This window comes from Panthera uncia, chromosome B4 (genome assembly GCF_023721935.1).
Source record: "Panthera uncia isolate 11264 chromosome B4, Puncia_PCG_1.0, whole genome shotgun sequence".
Taxonomy (NCBI): Eukaryota; Metazoa; Chordata; class Mammalia; order Carnivora; family Felidae; genus Panthera; species Panthera uncia.
Genome location: NC_064809.1, coordinates 67938848 through 67958452, shown reverse-complemented (window position 1 = coordinate 67958452; position 19605 = coordinate 67938848). Strand labels below are relative to the sequence as shown.

General features: G+C 35.0%; 1 protein-coding gene across 7 annotated transcripts in view; it reads right to left on the bottom strand.

Moving 5' to 3' along the window:
• Window positions 1-19605, bottom strand: part of PPHLN1 (periphilin 1) — a 159581-nt gene that overhangs the window by 81122 nt on the left and 58854 nt on the right. For 5 of the 7 annotated variants that reach the window (XR_007456643.1, XM_049625314.1, XM_049625308.1 and 2 more), the window contains 3 exons: window positions 11483-11539; window positions 8717-8796; window positions 5993-6112 (listed from right to left, as the gene is read on the bottom strand). Coding sequence is in view for 6 of the 7 variants with exons in the window: in XM_049625314.1 (XP_049481271.1) it covers window positions 5993-6112; window positions 8717-8796; window positions 11483-11539 (257 nt within the window). In the remaining variant the exon portion in view is untranslated. The remainder of the gene's footprint in view (window positions 1-5992; window positions 6113-8716; window positions 8797-11482; window positions 11540-19605) is intronic. The other 2 variants (XM_049625311.1, XM_049625313.1) reach the window with 1 other exon arrangement.

Here is a 19605-nt window from a genome sequence, read left to right as displayed (position 1 = left end):
GATTAATATCTAGAATTTATAGAGAACTTCTAAAACTCAACAACAATGAAACAAATAACTAAAAAATGAACAATGAACTTGAATTCACATTTCTTCTAAAGAGATATATGAATGGCCACTAAGTACAAGAAAAATGCTCAACATCACTAATCATTAGAGAAATGTAAATCAAAACTACAATGAGATACCACCTCATATCCATTAGGGTGACTACTAGCAAAAAGCAAACAAACAGACAGACAAAAAAAACCCAGAAAACTACAACTGATAGTGAGGATGTAGATAAATTGGAACCCTTGTGCACTGTTGGTGGGAATGTAAAATGGTATAGTCACTGTGGAAAACAATATGGCAGTTCCTCAAAAATTAAAAATACAATTACCATATGATACAGCAATTCCACTTCTGAATACCTATCCAAAATAACTAAAAGCAGGGTCTTGAAGATAGGTGTATACCCATGCTCATAGCAGCATTATTCACAAAGCTAAAATGTAGAAGCAACCCACGTTATCTATTGGCAGATAAATGGATAAGCAAAATGTGGTACATATACACAATGGAATATTGTTCAGCCTTAATAAGGAAAGAAATTCTGTAATATGCTATAACACAGATGACCCTTGAAGACATTATGCTAAATGAAATAGCCAATCACAAAAGACAAATACTGTATGAACCACTTCTATGAGATACTTAGAGTAGTCAAAATCTTAATGACAGAAAACATAATGGTGGTTGCCAGGGGTTGGGAGAATAAACTGATAAATTGCTTTAGGGAGTTATCATTTAATGGGTATAGTTTTACTTTTACAAGGTGAAAAGAGTTAGGAGGATGAACGGTGGATGGCTATACAATAATACTAATGTATTTAATACCACTGAGCTATACCCTTATTAACAATGGTTAAGATGATAAATTTTATGTATTTAAGATAGAAATCCCAGTATCAGTATCAGGTTTCTAACACCAGGTTAACAATTAGATTTGAATGATGTTAAGGAAATTGGATTACTTATACAACCAGTGTTCTGACTAAAACCCAAGATCAAAATCTGCCACTAGATTCCATTTTAGTTAAGTTAATGCAAAAAAACAAAACAAAACAAAAAACCTGTTGAAGTTTAAAACACACTGAAGATAGAAATTTCAGGCTTTATCATAATTCTAGGCCTACACACAAAAATATAAATTGATGAGCATAGAAAGCACATCAGAGCAGATACATGTTTTTAGAAAACAAGAAGAAAAAATAAATTGACACTAAAAGGGCTTATTAAAAAATTATGTATAATTATACAATTATATAATTAGATATGTATTTTTCAAGGTACTGTAGAGGGAAAACAAGACAAGTGCTTGAGATACATTCAGTGTATATTTAACAAGTACAAACAATATTTTTAATAAGGGCAATAATGACCTTTAATAAGGGCATCCATGACCACAAAAGCAGCATAAATTTTAAAACAGGAAGGGAAAGACCAACCTTGATTCTTATCTCAAACACTACTGATTCCACTGAATTAATATGAATTTGAAAGAGGGCTATTAAAGATAGGTATTCTACAATGGAGAAAGTAAGCCGATACTGAAGTAGAAAATGACACTTTGTATGTGGAAAAACATAAATCATATTTTCACATTTAAGTAAGAAAAATGTCAAAATTTTCTTCTATAGGAAGAAGTAACTGTTCTACTGGGACATTCTAAGAGCCCCCAAGTAATTTGCTTTTCATTCTGATAGCCAAAAGCTAAACTCCGATGGCCATTTGTTTGAGGATCGTAAATTATGTCTCTACAAAACTTGACTGTAAGCTCCTAGACAGCTAGGATGGTGTCTCTAATGCAGTGTTTGACATAAGTAGATGCAGAATGAATACTTAGCAAATTTAAATAAGCTATGAGAAAGCCAGTATGGTATTATTTTCTGAAAATATGTAACTTAAAATACTAATCCTAAAATATGCACTGTGAAAAATTTCATAGTCAAGTCTGCTAAATTATGTGAATTTTATTATCCATCTTCCTTTCACAGACCACTGATGAGCATATTAACATCTTAAAATCCCTGAAAAGTGTTGCAATATCAAAGTAACCTTTTTTTTTTTTTTAAGTTTATTTATTTTGAGGGAGAGTGAAAGAGTGCAAGAGAGGGAGAGGGAGAGTCAGAGAGGGACAGAGAGAATCCCAAGCAGGCTCTGCACCTACAGTGCTGAGTCTGACTTGGGGCTCAAACCCAAGGGCCTCAAAGCCAAGAACCGTGAGATCATGACCTAGGCCAAAATCAAGAGTCAGATGTTTAACTGAGTGAACCACCCAGACACCCCTAACCTACCTCTTTCAAATCTAGCATTTCCCGAACATACTGGCTAACAGAATATTTTCTTCCCCTCAGATCATTAAGATTCTTTAGAATTACTATTCTATCAAATACTTAGGGAAATCTCTATTAGAGCCCAAAAGGTAAAAGAATAAAGCTGAACAGCAGATTGAATTACAACATTCCTGAATGGTTAAGCATATCACTGAATGTATCTTCAATTTCACTGAACTTTCGGTAAATTACATGGTCTCCCAAATTGTTTAAAACTATATTCACAGCAGCAAGAGAAGATAAACTGGAAAGCTAAATATTTAATCTGTCCCTAGTCATAAAAATAAATCTACACAATGTTTCTGAAGTACATGGACCATTACTTAATAAGTAACATGAAGGAGCACCTGGGTGGCTTAGTCAGTAGAGTGAGGGGCTCTTGATCTCAGCTTTTGAGTTCGAGCCCCATACTGGGTGTAGAAATTACTTAAAAAAAAATAAAATCTTAAAAAAACCCCAAATTTTATAAAATAAAAATACTGCCACAACTACATTTAAACACACACACACACAGTACTATGCCAATGTCTTTCTTCGCATCAAAGCCTTTTTTCCTTATAGTTTATTCTACCTAATCAGATATGAGTTTACAAAATTAAAGTCAAAATTCTATTTCTTAGGGCACCTGGGTGTCTCAGTCAGTTAAGTATCTGACTTCAGCTCAGATCATAATCTCATGGTTCACAGATTTGAGCCCCATGTCTGCAATGACAGTGCGAAGCCTGCTTGGAATTCTCTCTCTCTCTCTCTCTCTCTCTCTCTCTCTCTCTGCACTTCCCCACTCATGCTTTCTCTCTCTCTCTCTCAAAATTAATCAACTTAAAAACTTTTTTTTAATTACTTAAAAAAAAATTCTATTTCTCAAAAAGCACAGATCACTGAAATGAGTAACTATTTAAAAACTGCCTGAGAACAGAGGTTACTTACTATCTGAGCAAAACTTTAATAAGATATGGTGGGATCAAGTTCTTTTGTTTAATGACTTTTTTTAAGTAGGCTTCCCACCCAGTGTGGAGACAATGTGGGGCTTGAACTCAGGATCCTGTGATCAAGACCTGAGCTGAGATCAAGAGTCCAACATTCAACAAACTGAGTCACCCAGGTGTCCTATGGGATTAAGTTTTTAAATAAAAGAACAACAGTACCATAAAAATTTCCCAGCTGCTTTATTTCCAGTATAAGAAAGTATCACTATAACTTGAAAAACATTTTAGACAGGGCTATAAATTGATGCTGCTGCTCAAGTCAACATTAATGATGGGAGCACCTGGGTGGCTCAGTTGGTTAAGCGTCTGACTTTGGCTCACGTCATGATTTCATGGTCAGTGAGTTCAAGCCCTGCACAGGGCTCTATGCTGACAGCTCAGAGCCTAGAGCCTACTTTAGATTCTATGTCTCCTTCTCTCTCTGCCCCTTCCTTACTCATGCTCTGTCTCTCAAAAATGAATAAACGCTAAAAGAAAAAAAATTTTTTTAAAGACATTAATGATGTACACCATGTAACAAACATAATAAAGAGATCTCAACCCTACTCTCGCTCACCTTGCCTTTGGTCCAACAAAAGACTGTGACTGACCTATGACTCCACTTACAGAGAGCTCTTGATTACTTATTAGCTACTTATTAATTAGTTCTTTATTACTTGTTAGCTTCTTATTAATGCAAAATCTAGCAAATTCGGTTCATATTTTAAGAGAAAAAATAAGGAGGTTAAAAAGACCCAATGTGACTGACTATTCAGTCAAGATCCATTCAAACAATGATGAAAGAACAGAAGTATTTAAAACCTAGGGCAGGTTGACAGTGAGGACTGTTTATTATTTTTTTTTAATTAAGAGACATAAAAAATGATGGGGGGGAAAGGGTGCCTAGGTGGCTCAGTCAGTCGAGCTTCCAACTCTTAATTTCAGTTCAGGCCATGGTCCCAGGGTCAGGGGACCCAGCCCTGCATCGGGCTCCGTGCTGAGCACGGAGCCTGCTTGGGATTCTCTCTCTCTCCCCAACAAGCCCAACCCTCTCCTCCTCTCCTCTGCTGGTGCTCTTTCTCTCTCTCTCTCTCTTAAAAAAAAAAAAAAAAAAAAAAAAGTGATGGGGTGATGAATATATCTTAATAAAGCCTTGCTAATTGAAGGGTACTAAACAAACAAGAAAACAGAATTTTTGGAAGTTTTAAAATCCTGAGAAAAATTATCAGTTCTCTAAAATAGCAATTTTGAGTATATAGATTAATATAAAACCCACTATTGTAATTATTAAAGAATATAAACAAAATGGCCCTATTAAACTACTTTATTGTTCATGCTTTAAAATTGTGCTGAAAAGGTGCCAAAAAGGAACAGCTAGATCATGTTGATACATATTTACTCAAGAATACGTATAGGAGTGCCTGGATGGCTCAGTTGGGTACGTGTCTGACTCTTGATTTTGGCTCAAGTTGTGATCTCACGGTCCTGAGATAGAGCCAGATGTCAGGCTCTGAGCTGGGCATGGAACCTGCTTATGATTCTCTCTCTCCCTCTGCCTCTGCCTCTCCCCTGCACACTCTCATGCATGCATTCTCTCACTTAAAAAAAAAAAAAAAAAAGACACATAAATATCTACTTTAATAGGTACAATAACAAGGAAACCTTGACCTACTTAAGAACAATTGATATCTAAATGACAAATCAGCATTTTAAAAATGAAAGGCTTTATCTGTGTAAGCACTGATAGAGTCTATACTGGTTTGTACTTTCTATGAGCAGTGTACATTATTACTCTGGAAACAATGTTTGTAGGTATACAAAGATTTATGTAGGTATATGAGTTTTATATCAAATTCCATCGCTTGATCCATTTTATCAAAGAACTTTCTAATAAAGGTATCTTAAAATTCATTGAAAAGCCAGAAATTTTCAAGTCTATGTAATTGGTCATGGTACAGAGATTTTTATATTTCCTGCATATCATGCCAAAATAATCTTAGACCAACACTTGAATTGAAAAGCTTAATTTTGCCAATGAAACATCTACATTTCCCTATTAGAGAGGTTACAAGTTATACAGAGAAGTTTGAGTTGGTCTTCAAATATTTTAATGCAAAGATTCATGAATAGTATTCTTTGGACCCAAAAATGCTCTCATCTTTTGGTACTCAAGACTCACCAAAGGTCACAGGTAACCCAACAATGAATAATTCCATTTCTTGAGATATTTATGAGATAATTTGCAGAGAAATAGCATGTAATATAAATACAGTCCAAGATCTAAGGTCTAAACAGATTTTTGTTCTGAATTCGCTGGTTATGGCTTAGCATGATTTCGAGAGATACTTTTAACAAAAAAAAAAAAAAAACATAAAAGAAGCTTATATAAAATGCATTCTCCTTATATTCCATATTTATACTATTTTTTCACTTCTAAACTACCAGAGAAATTCAGGTATAGTACAATTACTGAACACAGAGTCATTCATAATCATACTATTACTCTGTGTGGTACACGTTAATAATTCATGAGGATGTTTTCCCCATTTGTGTTTTGCAGAACTAGAACAAACCAAATATTTCCCACCCATAATTTAAAATCCAGACAAAACTCTTTATGTGAAACCTAAAGGGGACATTATGCCTTACCTCATACTCAGAAATTTCAGGTAAGTTACTCTCATCTGCCTTTTCCAGCTTTTCAGCAGCCCACTTGCTTGCAGCCTCAGCAAGTTCCTTTTCGGTTAGCCGACTGGGTTTGTCTAACACCTAATAAAAACAGAAGCACAGTTCTATTACAATCCTCAAAAGCATTTAAACTTCAAATACATCAAGAAGTACATCCCACTTAACTTATAATTATGTAAGCCTCCAAATGTATATAGAGAACAAGTACATCTTTTATTTGCTTTTTCAAAAATATTCAAGATAGAATTTCTCTAAGTAGCAATTCCTTTTGGACATACAGAATAGATCTGACTTCTAATTTCATTTACATAGAGCTTTAAAAATTCATCTTAAAGAACAAAAAAAATTAATATACTAATAGTATTTGAAATATACAGGACATCATACTGATTTAAATTTTGTATCTTTATTATATTCAATGAAATAAATAATGCCAAAATGTCATCAAGGTGAATTCCTAATTAATGCAGTAGAAAAGTCAGACATGCTATTTTCATAATTTATAATAATTTACATAAATCATACTCCTTACACAAAATTTATACACTTAAATTTCATTTTTTGATATTTCCACTGCTTCCCTTCTTCAACCATACACAATATTAAACAATGTATGGAATTTAGAGTTACAGGATTTGAATGCCAGCTTCATTACTTGCTAGATAAATGATTTTATATGCATAATTAATGACACTGCGAAGCCTTGGTTTCCACATTTACAAAACAGGTATTAATAATATTCAGTTTTACAAAGTAGTTGTGAGAATCAAGAGAAGTAACAGACCTGATAGTACCTATCACTAGTGCTTCGTACTTCAGTTTTGTTTATTTCCATATTCACTGTTACAAATCAGTTATAGTAAAACATTTGAAGAAGATCAGTTCATGAGGTCAATATAAAAATGAAGAAAATAAATCATTTTTTTCTGGATCACCTGATTCCCACAATACTGTTTACAGGCCTATGCTACAGACTAAGATATAAAAATTCTAAGCTAAAGGGGCACCTGGGTGGCTCGGTTAAGCATCTGACTCTTCAACTTTTTTCATCACTGTGGTACAGTTTTCAGTGTAAAGGTATTTCACCTCCTTGGCTAAATTTATTCCTAAGTACTTTATTCTTTTTGATGCTACTGTAAATGGGACTATTTTCTTTCTTTCTTTCTTTTTTTTTAACATTTATTTATTTTTAATAGACAGAAAGAGACAGAGGATAAGCAGGGGAGGAGCAGAAAGAGAGGGAGACACAGAATCTGAGGTAGGCTCCAGGCTCTGAGCTGTCAGCACAGAGCCCTACATGGGGCTCAAACTCACGAATCGCGAGATCATGACCCAGGCCAAACTCGGGCGCTTAACTGACTGAGCCACCCAGGAACTCCGGGAATATTTTCTTATCTTTTTTATAGTTTATAACTGGTGTATAGAAATGCAACTTTTGCATATTGATTTTGTATCCTGCAACTTTACCGAATTTATGTATTAGTTCTAACAGCTTTTTGGTGGAGTCTTTAAGAGTTTTCTATATATAATATAATGCCACCTGCAAAACAAAAAAAAAAGTCTTACTTCTCCCTTCCCAATTTGGATGTTTTTAAATATCTTTTTCTTACCTAACTGTTACGGGTAGGATTTCCAGTCATATGTTGGTTAGAAGTGGCAATAGTGGGCCAATTGTCTTGTTCTTGATCTCAAGGAAAAGCTTTCAGCTTTTCACCACAGAGTATGATGTTAGCTCTGGCTTGCGATATCAGGCCTTTATTATGTTGAGGTTCTATTCCTCTATACCCAATTTGTTCAGAGGTTTTATCATGAATGGATGTTGAATTTTGTCAAATGCTATTTTTTTGCATTTATTGAGATGATCATATATTTTTATCCTTCATTTTGCTGATGCAATATATCACACTGCTTGATTCATGGGTAATTCATCATCCTTGTATCCCTGGAATAAATCCCATATGATCATGGTGTACGCTACTTTTAATATGCTGTTGAATTCGGTTTGGCAGTATTTTGGTTGAAGATTTCCACATGTACATTCTCAGAGATACTGGCCTATAATTTTCTTTTCTCGTACTGTTCTTGTCTGGTTTTGGTAGAAAGGTAATGCTGGCCTCAAAATGAGCCTGGAAGTATTACCTCCTCTTCTATTTTTTAGAAGAGTTTGAGAAGGATTAGTATTCTTGAAATGTTTGAAAGAATTTGCCAGTGAAATAATTTGAGAAAATTATTTAACTTCTGAGCCTTTTCTATAAAATGGATCTAACTACTTATACCATGGGATTTCTGTATGCATACAAAAAATATATATATTAAAATATAACTAGAATCAAGTAGTTATACAATAAATGTTAGGTCTCTGCCTTACTCATGTCTCCCAAAATAAAAGCACAGTCCCATCAAATATGCCCTATGTGAATATTCATCCCCATCTTGTTATAGTCAAGATGCGCAATGGCTGAAGTACCAATTTTAGCATAATCTGTGGAAAAAAAGTCTTCAAGAAAACTGCTCATTTATTTTGATAGCTACCTTCAAGTTGTGGTTACTTAAGATTCAAATATTTAAATGCAGCAAATTATCCTCATTAGGTTTGACAGTAAAGAATAAAAGCACCTGTACCAGACAGTCCATCTCGTTTACTTTGTAATTCCTCTTTAAACTGATTTTTAAAATATAACAAACCTTTGATGAAGGAACTGCTGAAGAACTTGAGGGTGAAGTGTCTCTTGATGTTTTTAAAGACTGAACAGGTCTCTCTTTACCTGTTTAAGAAAACATAAAATGCAATTTTCTAGCTCATTTGTTTTCAATTAGAGTGACTTTGTAATTAAATAAATGAGAGGGGGCGTCATAAATTCATTTTAGTAGTGAAGTCTTCATTACATTATTAAATTAAATCTGTTAATACTTAAGTCCACCTATCTCTTTCCAGGGCTGTGTACCATAAGAAATTTCAAATAACCTAGAACCAATGGACATCATATTTGGCAATTCAGGCCATATCAAGGCCAGTTAGCCAACACAGAACCACTGAGAAGACCTCCAGAATGGCAAAAGACTAAACTCATAAATGCTTCCTCCTCCAAGTTCCTAAAAGCTAACTTTTATCACAATAAAAATTCAAGAGTAGTTATTATATAAATACCACAAAGAGAACTAGCTAATTAAATGACAGCTCAAAGCGAGGGGTATGTAGGGAAATATAGCAGATATTCCTGAAATGTTTAGTTTAAAAAATGAAAACTAGAAAAATTATAATATGGAGCACCAATCCAATGCCTGGTATGAATGAGTACCCAAATATTTGTTAAGTGGTTAAAAATAAATCTGTGTGAGATAATCATTACCCTTTATCTTCAGTCACTATAGACACTAATGTAGTGCTATATGTATATCATCATTTTTATAGAAACTGAAGCCAGAAACTAGATTTAAACAATATTACTTTAGTCAGTTCAACAACACAGAAAATTGTTTTAGTTAAATATAATCATAAAAATAACGATGAGCTGTTACTGATAAAAAAACATTTCATTAAACTATTTGTATGTGTCAAATATAATATAAATTTTCTGCTCTACATTGCTAAGAAAACTGACAAAATTAAACTGCAGAGAAAAGGAGAAGGTGCCACTAAGTTTGGAGTGACATGGAAGCTGGTCAAGACTAGACAGTGAGTTAGGGCCAAGAAAGCAGTCAAGAGCAAAAGCAAAGACAAAACGACCTTGAAACTGAGGCAAAGCCAGCTTCAGTCACAAAGCCTCTTAAGCTCTTCCTGCCATGGTCAAGATTGCTAAGTAAGAGCCTAAAGGCTCAAGGGCAATAGTGAATAACATCTCTTTCCAATGTCCTACAGACCTGGAAAGCCTTTCACTGCAGGCACTTCTCTCACCTCCCCAGGGACATCTGGTAATTTTTTACTGTCACCAGTGGTAGAGTGCCATTGGCACACAGTAAGTAGAGGCTGGGGATGTTGCCAGAACACCCTACAAATGTACAAAACAACATCTCCCAACAAAGAATTATCCAGCCTCAAATGTCAACAGTGCCAAGGATGAGAATGCCTGCTCTAGGCACAGTATTCTACCTCTGAGACTCCAACAGTCTTATAAAAGACGTTAACCCTAGAATCTTTTAACTTGTGATGTTAAGAGGCTTTCACAATAAAATCATTTTAAAAATTCTTGTAGACCTTAAAAACCAAAAAATACCAACCATCCCTACATCCCAAAATGATTAAGAACACGGTTTACTTAGTCATTTTCTACTGTATTTCCATTGCATATGGCAAATTCCACATCATATTGTGACAGTGTCGATCTATTCCACTGCACCAAAAGCTCCAAGTATCATAGCTTATTTCTGAATAGCCAGGGCCTACCTCGTTCAAGTCCTTTAAGAAAACAGTAAGTCAAAAATTAGGTGAAAAAATAAATTATTTTTCTACCCTTAGGATACAGTGACCTCCCCATTCTATTAAGATAAGCAATTCTTTGAAAGAAGTTGAGGGCTTGACCAATCAGCACAGCAAACTATGCTAATTAAAGGCGTATTTATAGGTTCTCAATTCTCACACAAAGCTAGACATGGAACAAGCAGCTGATAATCTCTTACTCAGCAAAATCTTACAAACACGAAATCAGCACTGCAGGTATGTCAATTACAGTACCAAATGTAGTCTTAGGATCTTCCCAGATTATAGCTGCATTAAGGGCTAATTTAAGCAGATTTCAACCAATCTCAGCGTGCAGAAGCAAAGAATACTGAAGGGTAGAGCAAGTGGTAGATCATATCTCCACATCTACTCATATATACCTGTTGCATGAAGGGCAGGGACAGGCAAGAAGCAAAGAATAAAGAAAAAGGATGCTACAACAGAAAGAACACAGAAAAGGTAAAAAGAAATTCTCTGATCCTCCTGTTATCAGGTCCTATGTGTCAATGGTTTGTTTATTCTACAGATCTCCATCTCCTTTGAGGTGGCTATTCCTGACCAGGAATGGCTAGCCCAGACAACCAACTCACATATTCCCTCCATATCCTACTACCTATATCTATTACTATTAAATTCTGGGGTCACCTGGGTGGCTCAGTCAGTTAAGTGTCCGACTTTAGCTCAGGTCATGATCTCATAGTTTGTGAGAACCCCATGTCGGGCTCTGTGCTCACAGCTCAGCGCCTGGTGAGCTCAGAGCCTGGAACCTGCTTCAGATTCTGTTTCTCCCTCTCTCTCTGTCCCTCCCCTGCTCACGTCTGTGTGTGGGGTGTGTGTGTATGCGTGTGCGTGTGTGTGTGTGTCTCAAAAATAAACATTAAAAAACATTTTAATTCTGGTTCCAACTAAAGACTAATGGAGCAGTTATACACTTTTCCCATTTCTGTAACCTCTGTCAATTCAAGTCCCCCACCCCTTCACAATCCCAAATCAAAATCTAGCTCAAAACTCACCTCTTTCTGGATTTCCTTCATTCTGCCGTTTGTAGGAGGCACCAGCACGGATGGACTCTAGGGAAAGGTGGGCAAGGAGGAATTAACACCAGCACCTCTGTGCCCAGGAGGGACGACAGAAGAACCCAGAAGTAGGAGTGATGAGAACAGGAACTTCTGAGTATTTGCTGGTGACCCTAAACCCTTTCTTTTCTACCCTGCCTTCAAATTGGGCTGCCTGAGCAACAGCCACTGAAGAGTAAGAACAAACAGGAGAAATTTTCTGTTTTTAAGATCAGAAGCTAATTGGGTATAATAACAACAAAGTGTTAAGATTAAGCTAACCAAGGATAGCATGAGCAGAAAAGAATGAGAAAAGGGTTATATGATAAGACACCTAAAGCTGAAGACAAGGATCAGGTCTTACTCATCACTGTAAGCACCTATTCTAATCATCATAAAGTTGGCAAAGGATTGGTTAAAAATGACACACACACGCGTGCGCACACACACACACACACACACACACACAAACTCAAGAGAGAAAGATGAATCACCACTAAGAATTAAAAAGAATACTGGCAAAGTTTTCATGGTGTATCATATCAGTTACCTGGGCTTACAGTAACTATCTGCAAAGGTCATTCTGACTTACTCTCAAAAGTAGCCCATTACTAAATCTTGCTACTTCTTCTCATACAAAATTTCTCATATATGGATTTTCTTTATAAACAAATCCACAACTACTGTCTTGCTAGAACCCCTAATTGCCCCATATTTACAATCTTGTAAATATTTTGTTAGCTTCCTTACCCACACGTCGCTTAGTGATGCAGACATAATTAAGTTTAAATACCACAAATATGCTAATAAGAGCTCCCAGATATCTTTCCAATAAGATGCAAACTCCTTAACATTACAAAATTTTCTAGTACAGATCTCAAATTGCCACTTTAATTTTTTTCTGAGAATTGTTTTGGTACAGTTAGCACCTTGCATTAAAAAAATATTTTAAGGGGCTGCCTGGATGGCCCAGTCAGCTGAGTGTCAAGACTCTTGATTCCAGCTCAGGTCATGATCTCAGTTTGTGAGTACAAGCCACGCACTTGCGCTCTGCACTGACAGTGTCGAGCCTGCCTGGGATTCTCTCTCCCTCTTTTTGCCCTGCACACGTGGGCTCTCTCATTCTCTCTCAAAATAAATAAACTTAAAAAATATATTTTAAGAAATATGCCAACATTTGCTGTCCTACTTCTGCAAGAATGTTGTTAAAAGATGCAATATCCTCTCCCTGTGTTAACTGATCTGTCATCAGGACAATTTTTGTTCCTCCTCAGCAGGTGATCTGTTGTTTGGGTTTTTTTTCTAAAGTACACTGTGAACACTATTACTGAACAGTTCTTTGTTTTAGCTAAATCCTTATTCAACTACAACTGTTCAGCACCTTCACAGTGGCATTTACTCTGACTTTTATTGTCACATGTTTCTCCTATAGAAAATTCTTCACCAATTAACTGAATCCTTTTTTGTTATGTGTTTATTTTATTAACTTGCTTCAAATTCTTTGTAGATCAAGAGATGAGAACACTGACAATTTACAAGAAGTGTCTGGAGTCTAGGGATGGCTCATATTAGCTGATAATCGTGGTTTGTCCACATCTCTTCCAAACTCCAAGTTCAGTGACTCCACATCAGTAGCCTGAGATGGTAGTATTCACTCCATGGCAAATACCACAAATCATGTGCTGTTCCCCTGGAGAGTCAGTCTATCAACACACTACAGCTGCTGTGTTTATTGATTTATTGATTTTGATACCAAATTTCAGAGACACTGTAGTAATCACATTTAACTACAGATTCCTATCCATAAAAAAAAAAGCTTGGGCTGTTTAATAATATCCCAACAGACCAATAAAATCACTCAGCTGAACCCAGCTCAAACTGCAGATTCATAAATAAGTGCTTGTATTAACCCACTAAGTTTTACACGGTTTTGTTTTTTAACACAAGAGATAATGGAAAAAACCCTATTATGCTCACACTCTTCATCTTAGAGTTTTCAATGATCTGTTTATATTAAAACTAAAGTGTTCTCCTCTTGTATTCTATTATAGTATTTTAATGATTTAAAAACAAGTTTTTCTTGAGTCACCTGGTGGACTCACTCAGTAGAGCATAGGACTCTTCATCTTGGGGTTGTGGGGTTGAGCCCCAAATTGGGCACAGATTACTTAAAAAAAAAAACAAAACACAAAAAACAAAAAACAAATAAGGGCACCTGGTGGCTCAGTAGGTTAAGCAACCAACTTAGGCTCAGGTTATGTTATCACAGTTCGTGAGTTCGAGCCCTGCATCAAGCTCTGTACTGACAGCTGGAGCCTGGAGCCTGCTTTGGATTCCGTGTCTCCCTCTCTGCCCCTCCCCTGCTCGCTCGCTCTCTCTCTCTCTCTCAAAAGTAAACATTAAAAATAAATAAATAAATTTCAAAAAACTAAAAAATAAAACAAGTTTTTCTTAATATATTGCCATTTGGTTCTCATGCCTTTGTACTTCTGTGTTTGTCCTCCTACGTATTACTAACTATATCTTTCTCTTTCTTCTCTGTTGGTTATTATTTCCTAAATGTGAGTATTCCTCCTAACTTCGTTTTTGCTTGCTGCTCTTACATGGCTCCAACCAACACTATGAATACAAATGTCTCTTAAATCCACTTCTTTCACTCCTACCTTTATACTTCTAACTAATAGGATGCTACTCCTCAGCTATTTAGCCTTTACTTCAAATTTACCTCACAGGTGATCTTACTAAGCAGACCCTAACTCCCTGCTTGAGAGCAGGGCAAAAAGACTCAAACACTTTTGCTGTAACATGCTAAATAAAGTGAACTCCAAATTAGAATAGAAGAAACTAGGAAAGGACAATTCTGAAGGTGGCAATATGAAAGTCGAAATCCAAGTCAATGTACTGGTAAGTAAAAGAATAAATGAGGAGGAAGAAGATGAAGAGGAACATTGTTTCCACAGCTGAGGTAAAAAGTTCTTCCCATGGAGAAGCAACTTAATGTTTCAACAAACATTTAAAAGTATTATAAGATTTAACAATATTTGGTGACTCTTTGAATAGAATAGCTGATATGAACATCAACAATATCTGATGACTCCTTGAACAAAATAAAACTTCAGAAATGTACCTTCTTCTGGAAAGTGATGACGAAAAGAACTAGACTCCTCCAAGCCTACCAACTATTATTAATTATTGATAACCCATGTAAGAACAAAGGACACTGCTAGGAAAAAATATTAAAATCATCATTAGAGAGGAGAAAGTTAGGGACCATGTCTTAAAACCTTTCAATTTTTGGTACAATGCCTAACATACAGGAGGAAAACAGGTACTTCTGCATGAAAGTCTTATCAGTAAACAAACTTCACAGCACAGGTAGGACATTCACATCTCCTTTGACAGCTGAAGCTGTGAAAGAGAAATGAAGATATGAACAAATGAAGATGTGGTGGCTACACAGATGCTAACGAAAGGATTTATTTTCTGGATCATGAATAACGACCTGAAAATTTGGGGCTCTTGGTTGGGAAGAACATGATTTCCCAGAGACCCTATTGGTCAAGAAGGTATGAAAGAGAAAATGGAAAGGACACAAGAGAAATGGTCTTGTGGTACAGACACCAAATAAAAATGACAGAAAAAAAAGAAACTAGATAAAGGGTTAGCGAAAGCTTATGCCACCTCTGCTTCCCCAAAACAATCATCTCTAAGAGGTTAGAAATGTAACAAGTAAAGGTAGATTAACTATGAATATTTGGAAGTGAACTTCTGAACAGAACTCTCCTTTTAATACATCAGCTAAAACCACATGGGCTTGCTTTAAAAAATATAAATAAAACATTATACTAACTGTACATATTCTGAATGTATGCTGACAAAATGTATTAAGTCCCTAAACAGAGATGTTATAAATGCCTACACATATGGAAACATCATTAATTGATTACTGTTTTTAGAATCTTAATCATTGTGATGCCAGAAAAGCTATACCTGTATTCCTAGGATTCACCCAGGAAACTCATAGCCAAAGCTCTCGTGAGTAATCAACAGATTCTCAATCAAGAACAATATATTGTACAATCAAATTCAACAGCACAATACATTGGATCAAAGTCCAAGATCTTCTAAGAAAATACTAAAATATAGTTCAGGATTTCCTAATATGATACAACACTCATCCGAATAATCCTTCTCCACTTCCTTCCTTCTACCAACTTCTACTCACTCTTCAGACATTACCTAAAATGTCTATTCCTATGGAATGTCTGGTTTGTCCCCCTCACCAGATCATAAACTCAGAGAGCAAAGACTGGATCCCTCTTGCTTGGCAAACCATTTATGTGAAATATATCTTTGATGAATACAAGACTGTATGAGTACTGAACACAAATACAGTCACTTTCAAACCAAAAAATGTTATGATATTCAGCTGCCAAGAGAATGGGTTTGTCCTCCCTATTACCTAAAATATACATGCTCTGATTTCTATTACCATCACCACTCTAAACCTGCACCAAAGAAGCCTTCTTTTTAAATGTAGAATTAAACCTTTAAATTTATTGGAATTTCGGCAATAATCCAAAGAGTCATGTCGACTTCCAAATATATTCACAGCCAAAGGTCTTAAGACATGTCTCTTTTCCCATTACACCTAAGTTTAATAATGGAGTCTACCTTCCAAATACACTCTTCTCAAAATAGTATTGTTAATTCTTGTACATTTTCAGTCATCTTAGAAGATGTACCTGCAAAAAGGATTAAACACTGATGAATGACAGTCTTTAAAATGATATTCTAGGGGCACCTGGCTGGCTCAGTCGGTTAGGTGTCTGACTCTTGATTTCGGCTCAGGTCATGACCTCACGATTTGTGTGTTTGAGCCCTGCATCGGGCTCCGTGCTGATAGTGCTGAGACTGCATGGGATTTTCTCTCTCACTCTCTCTCTGCTCCTCCCCTGCTTGTGTGCGCACATCTCTCTCTCTCAAAATAAATAAATTTTAATTAAAATAAAATAAAAAATACAATACAATACAATAAAATAAATCTTCTATTCTTAGTAACAGCTGCTGATCTCAAGAAAATAAAGGGATACTGGGCCCAAAGTCAGAGCTACAGAAAAAAAGATATATATCCCAACAAAAATAATAAGCTTGCAAATCTTCCACAGTAATGGAATTTTAAAAATTCTACCAAAATGTCAAACAGCTTAATTAATGTATAAGCATCAGTGGTAAATCTGAATAATCCATAGGCAAATGTTTAGAACAAATTAACAAAGATGTAGTTTCTATGTATTTAAATAATCATCCGTAGAGCCACAATGGATTTACAAAGCAAAACAAGGTAATTTTTATGTCCCTTTTTGATAGAGGAAATTCATTCTAACTTAAGAGTTTCAAGAAAGCACCTGATAAAGTCTTGCATGAAATCCTCAAGATAAAAGGAAGATAAGAGGATCACAACTAGTTAAAAACAATGCAGAAAAATGGTTGAAGTCCACAGACAGAGGTCTCTAGAGGTTTCTAAATTTGGCTATCTGCCAGTCAACATAATTATTAATGACTAATAAAAAACCCAAAGCATATTTCCTTTGTCGATGAAACTGCTATTTTTATCTGCTGCAAATATACAGAATCACTGAGAGTTTAAGATCTCTATAGAAGAAAATAATAAGCTAAAGTTAATTATATGAAATTTAGCATTCCTAGATTTCTTTTAATGTATAAACTACATGAAAAAAAAAAGTACAGGCTGAAGGGCATTTTGTTAAATAGTAATATATGTGAAGATGGCTTAGGTTTCAATTGCCTACAGTCTCAATAAGGGCCAGTAATACAGTCCAGTTGACAAAGTAAAAGTTCACTTCTGGCATCACAACTTAAAAGGAACAGAAAGAAAATTAGGAAAGCAAAGTTCTGAAAACATGTTAAATAAAAGCTGAAGGAACTAAACATACTTGAACCTGTGGGGGAAAAAAAAAAACCAAGAAGATTATGATTGTATTCTTCAGATACATGAAATGTTACAACATAAAAAAAGAAGAAACATTTTTATGGCTCTAAGACAAATAACTAGTATTGCATAGATGTTATAAGACAAGCTTTAATTGTATCATAAAAAATGAACTATACAAAGATGGAAGTACTGGACTGATATAGTAAATTTACCACAGGAAGTATTTTAACAAAGAATGAGGACAGGAAACTGACCTGAGTGATTTCTGGTATCACCTATTAATGTTAAATCATTATCCTCAACAAAAGAGTACGATAGGAAAATAATGAGATTCAATTGAGAAAGAGGAGGAAAAAAGGAAATAAATATCTGAGAGTTGACAAATGGGGAAATATCTGGTTGAATTAATAGGAATAAAAATAATAAACTTCAAGTAAAAATATAGGGGATACATATACAACAATTTTAACTGGAACAGTATCATAATGAACAAAGGGAAAGGCAATGAGGTTAACTAGGACAACCTACACTTAGCATATAAATATGGACAACAAAAAGGAACAAAAAATAATATTATAGTGACAGGTATGAACAGGTAAACCCAATTAAGTTATAGGCAGAAAATTCTTATATATAAAGCACAGAATGAAAATAACATTTTGATTTAGGAGGATAATTACTCTACAAAGCAGTAAAAGGTTTACAGGTTTAACTCAAAAGGCTATAGAAGAAATTTAATCAAATACATATGTAGACATGTATATGTGAGTGTAAGCACAAAATGGGAAATAAGTAGTTAAGATAAAAAAGTAGTGAAAACCACTCTGTGGCTTATAATTAATCATATAAGAGATACACTAAATGCACAGAAGAATCAGGAAGAATTAATCTTTAAATGGTTACCATGGCCAAACTACTAGTGATTATTAAATTAAAATTACTCTGAAAAGTATGAACAAAAAGCAAAAAATTAAAAGTTAAACTTAGCAAAATGAGGGCATTAGGAAAGTAAGAAAATTGTTTTTACCTGTTATTTGTAGAAACATTTAAAATTTTTGCCTAAATTTTAACTTACATTAAAAAACTAAATTAACACATTGTTGTTAATTAACCCAATTTAAATGATAATTTAAGGACCCTGTTTCGCAGTCCTTTTTTGAAGAACAGCAAGGTGCCATCACTATCTGTGACATTTAGATTCAAAGCAAGAATTGGTATCAGAAATGTGTAACATAACAGTTACTTTTTCTATTTAATGTTTAAAATAAGACTTCTCCATTAACTTTTTGCAAGATGATTTTATGTAACTATTCTGAAAACTATTTACATGAAAGGAGTATAGAAAAACATTTCAATAGCTCAGTCCAAAGTGTTACAACCCAAGTAACTTGTAAAGAGAGTTTTCCCAGAACAAACATTTTTCTTGATTAAAGAACTTAACTTTTGAAGCTAAATGACTTAATAATATAAACATGAAGGCATACCAAAGTCATATGTTCTATTTCACTCAATTTGCACCGTATTTTAGTTTCACAGCTTTCTCTGTTATCTATTCATCACTCCAGATAGTAAAACAATTTGACCACAAAGGATGGGGAAAAGTATACGGAGACCCTAAGACAGGAGCATCACATGTGCCTTCCCTACAATTTCATCTCAAGATTTTAAAGTTTCGGCTACTAACTACCAGGCGGAAAGCTGACATAAAATTCCTCCCGAAAAATATGTTTTAGAGGAAAATTGGAAAAAGACAAATTCACTAATAATTAGGTTCACTACAAGCTGTCAAGAATCTTAAGCTTCCATTTTACTCATGTTTTGTTCAAAAGCCTTCATAATCAGTTTCCAAAGATACTTTCCTCCTCTTAATCATTATATTTGTATTTAAGTCAGACACATCAAAAAAAATACATCTTCTCAGAAGGTGTCTGGCTAATATTTACATCTGTGCACATGAGTGTACTTTAGAACTCAGATGTTATTTATCCTCTTGAAAGGGGAGAGGGTAGGAAAGAGGGAAGTAAAACAAAGGAGAAAATACCAAACTGTAGAGCCTGAACTCCACAGAAAAGCTTTCAGTTACCTGGAACTATATGTTTATTTTAAGCAAGTGGGCATATGTAAG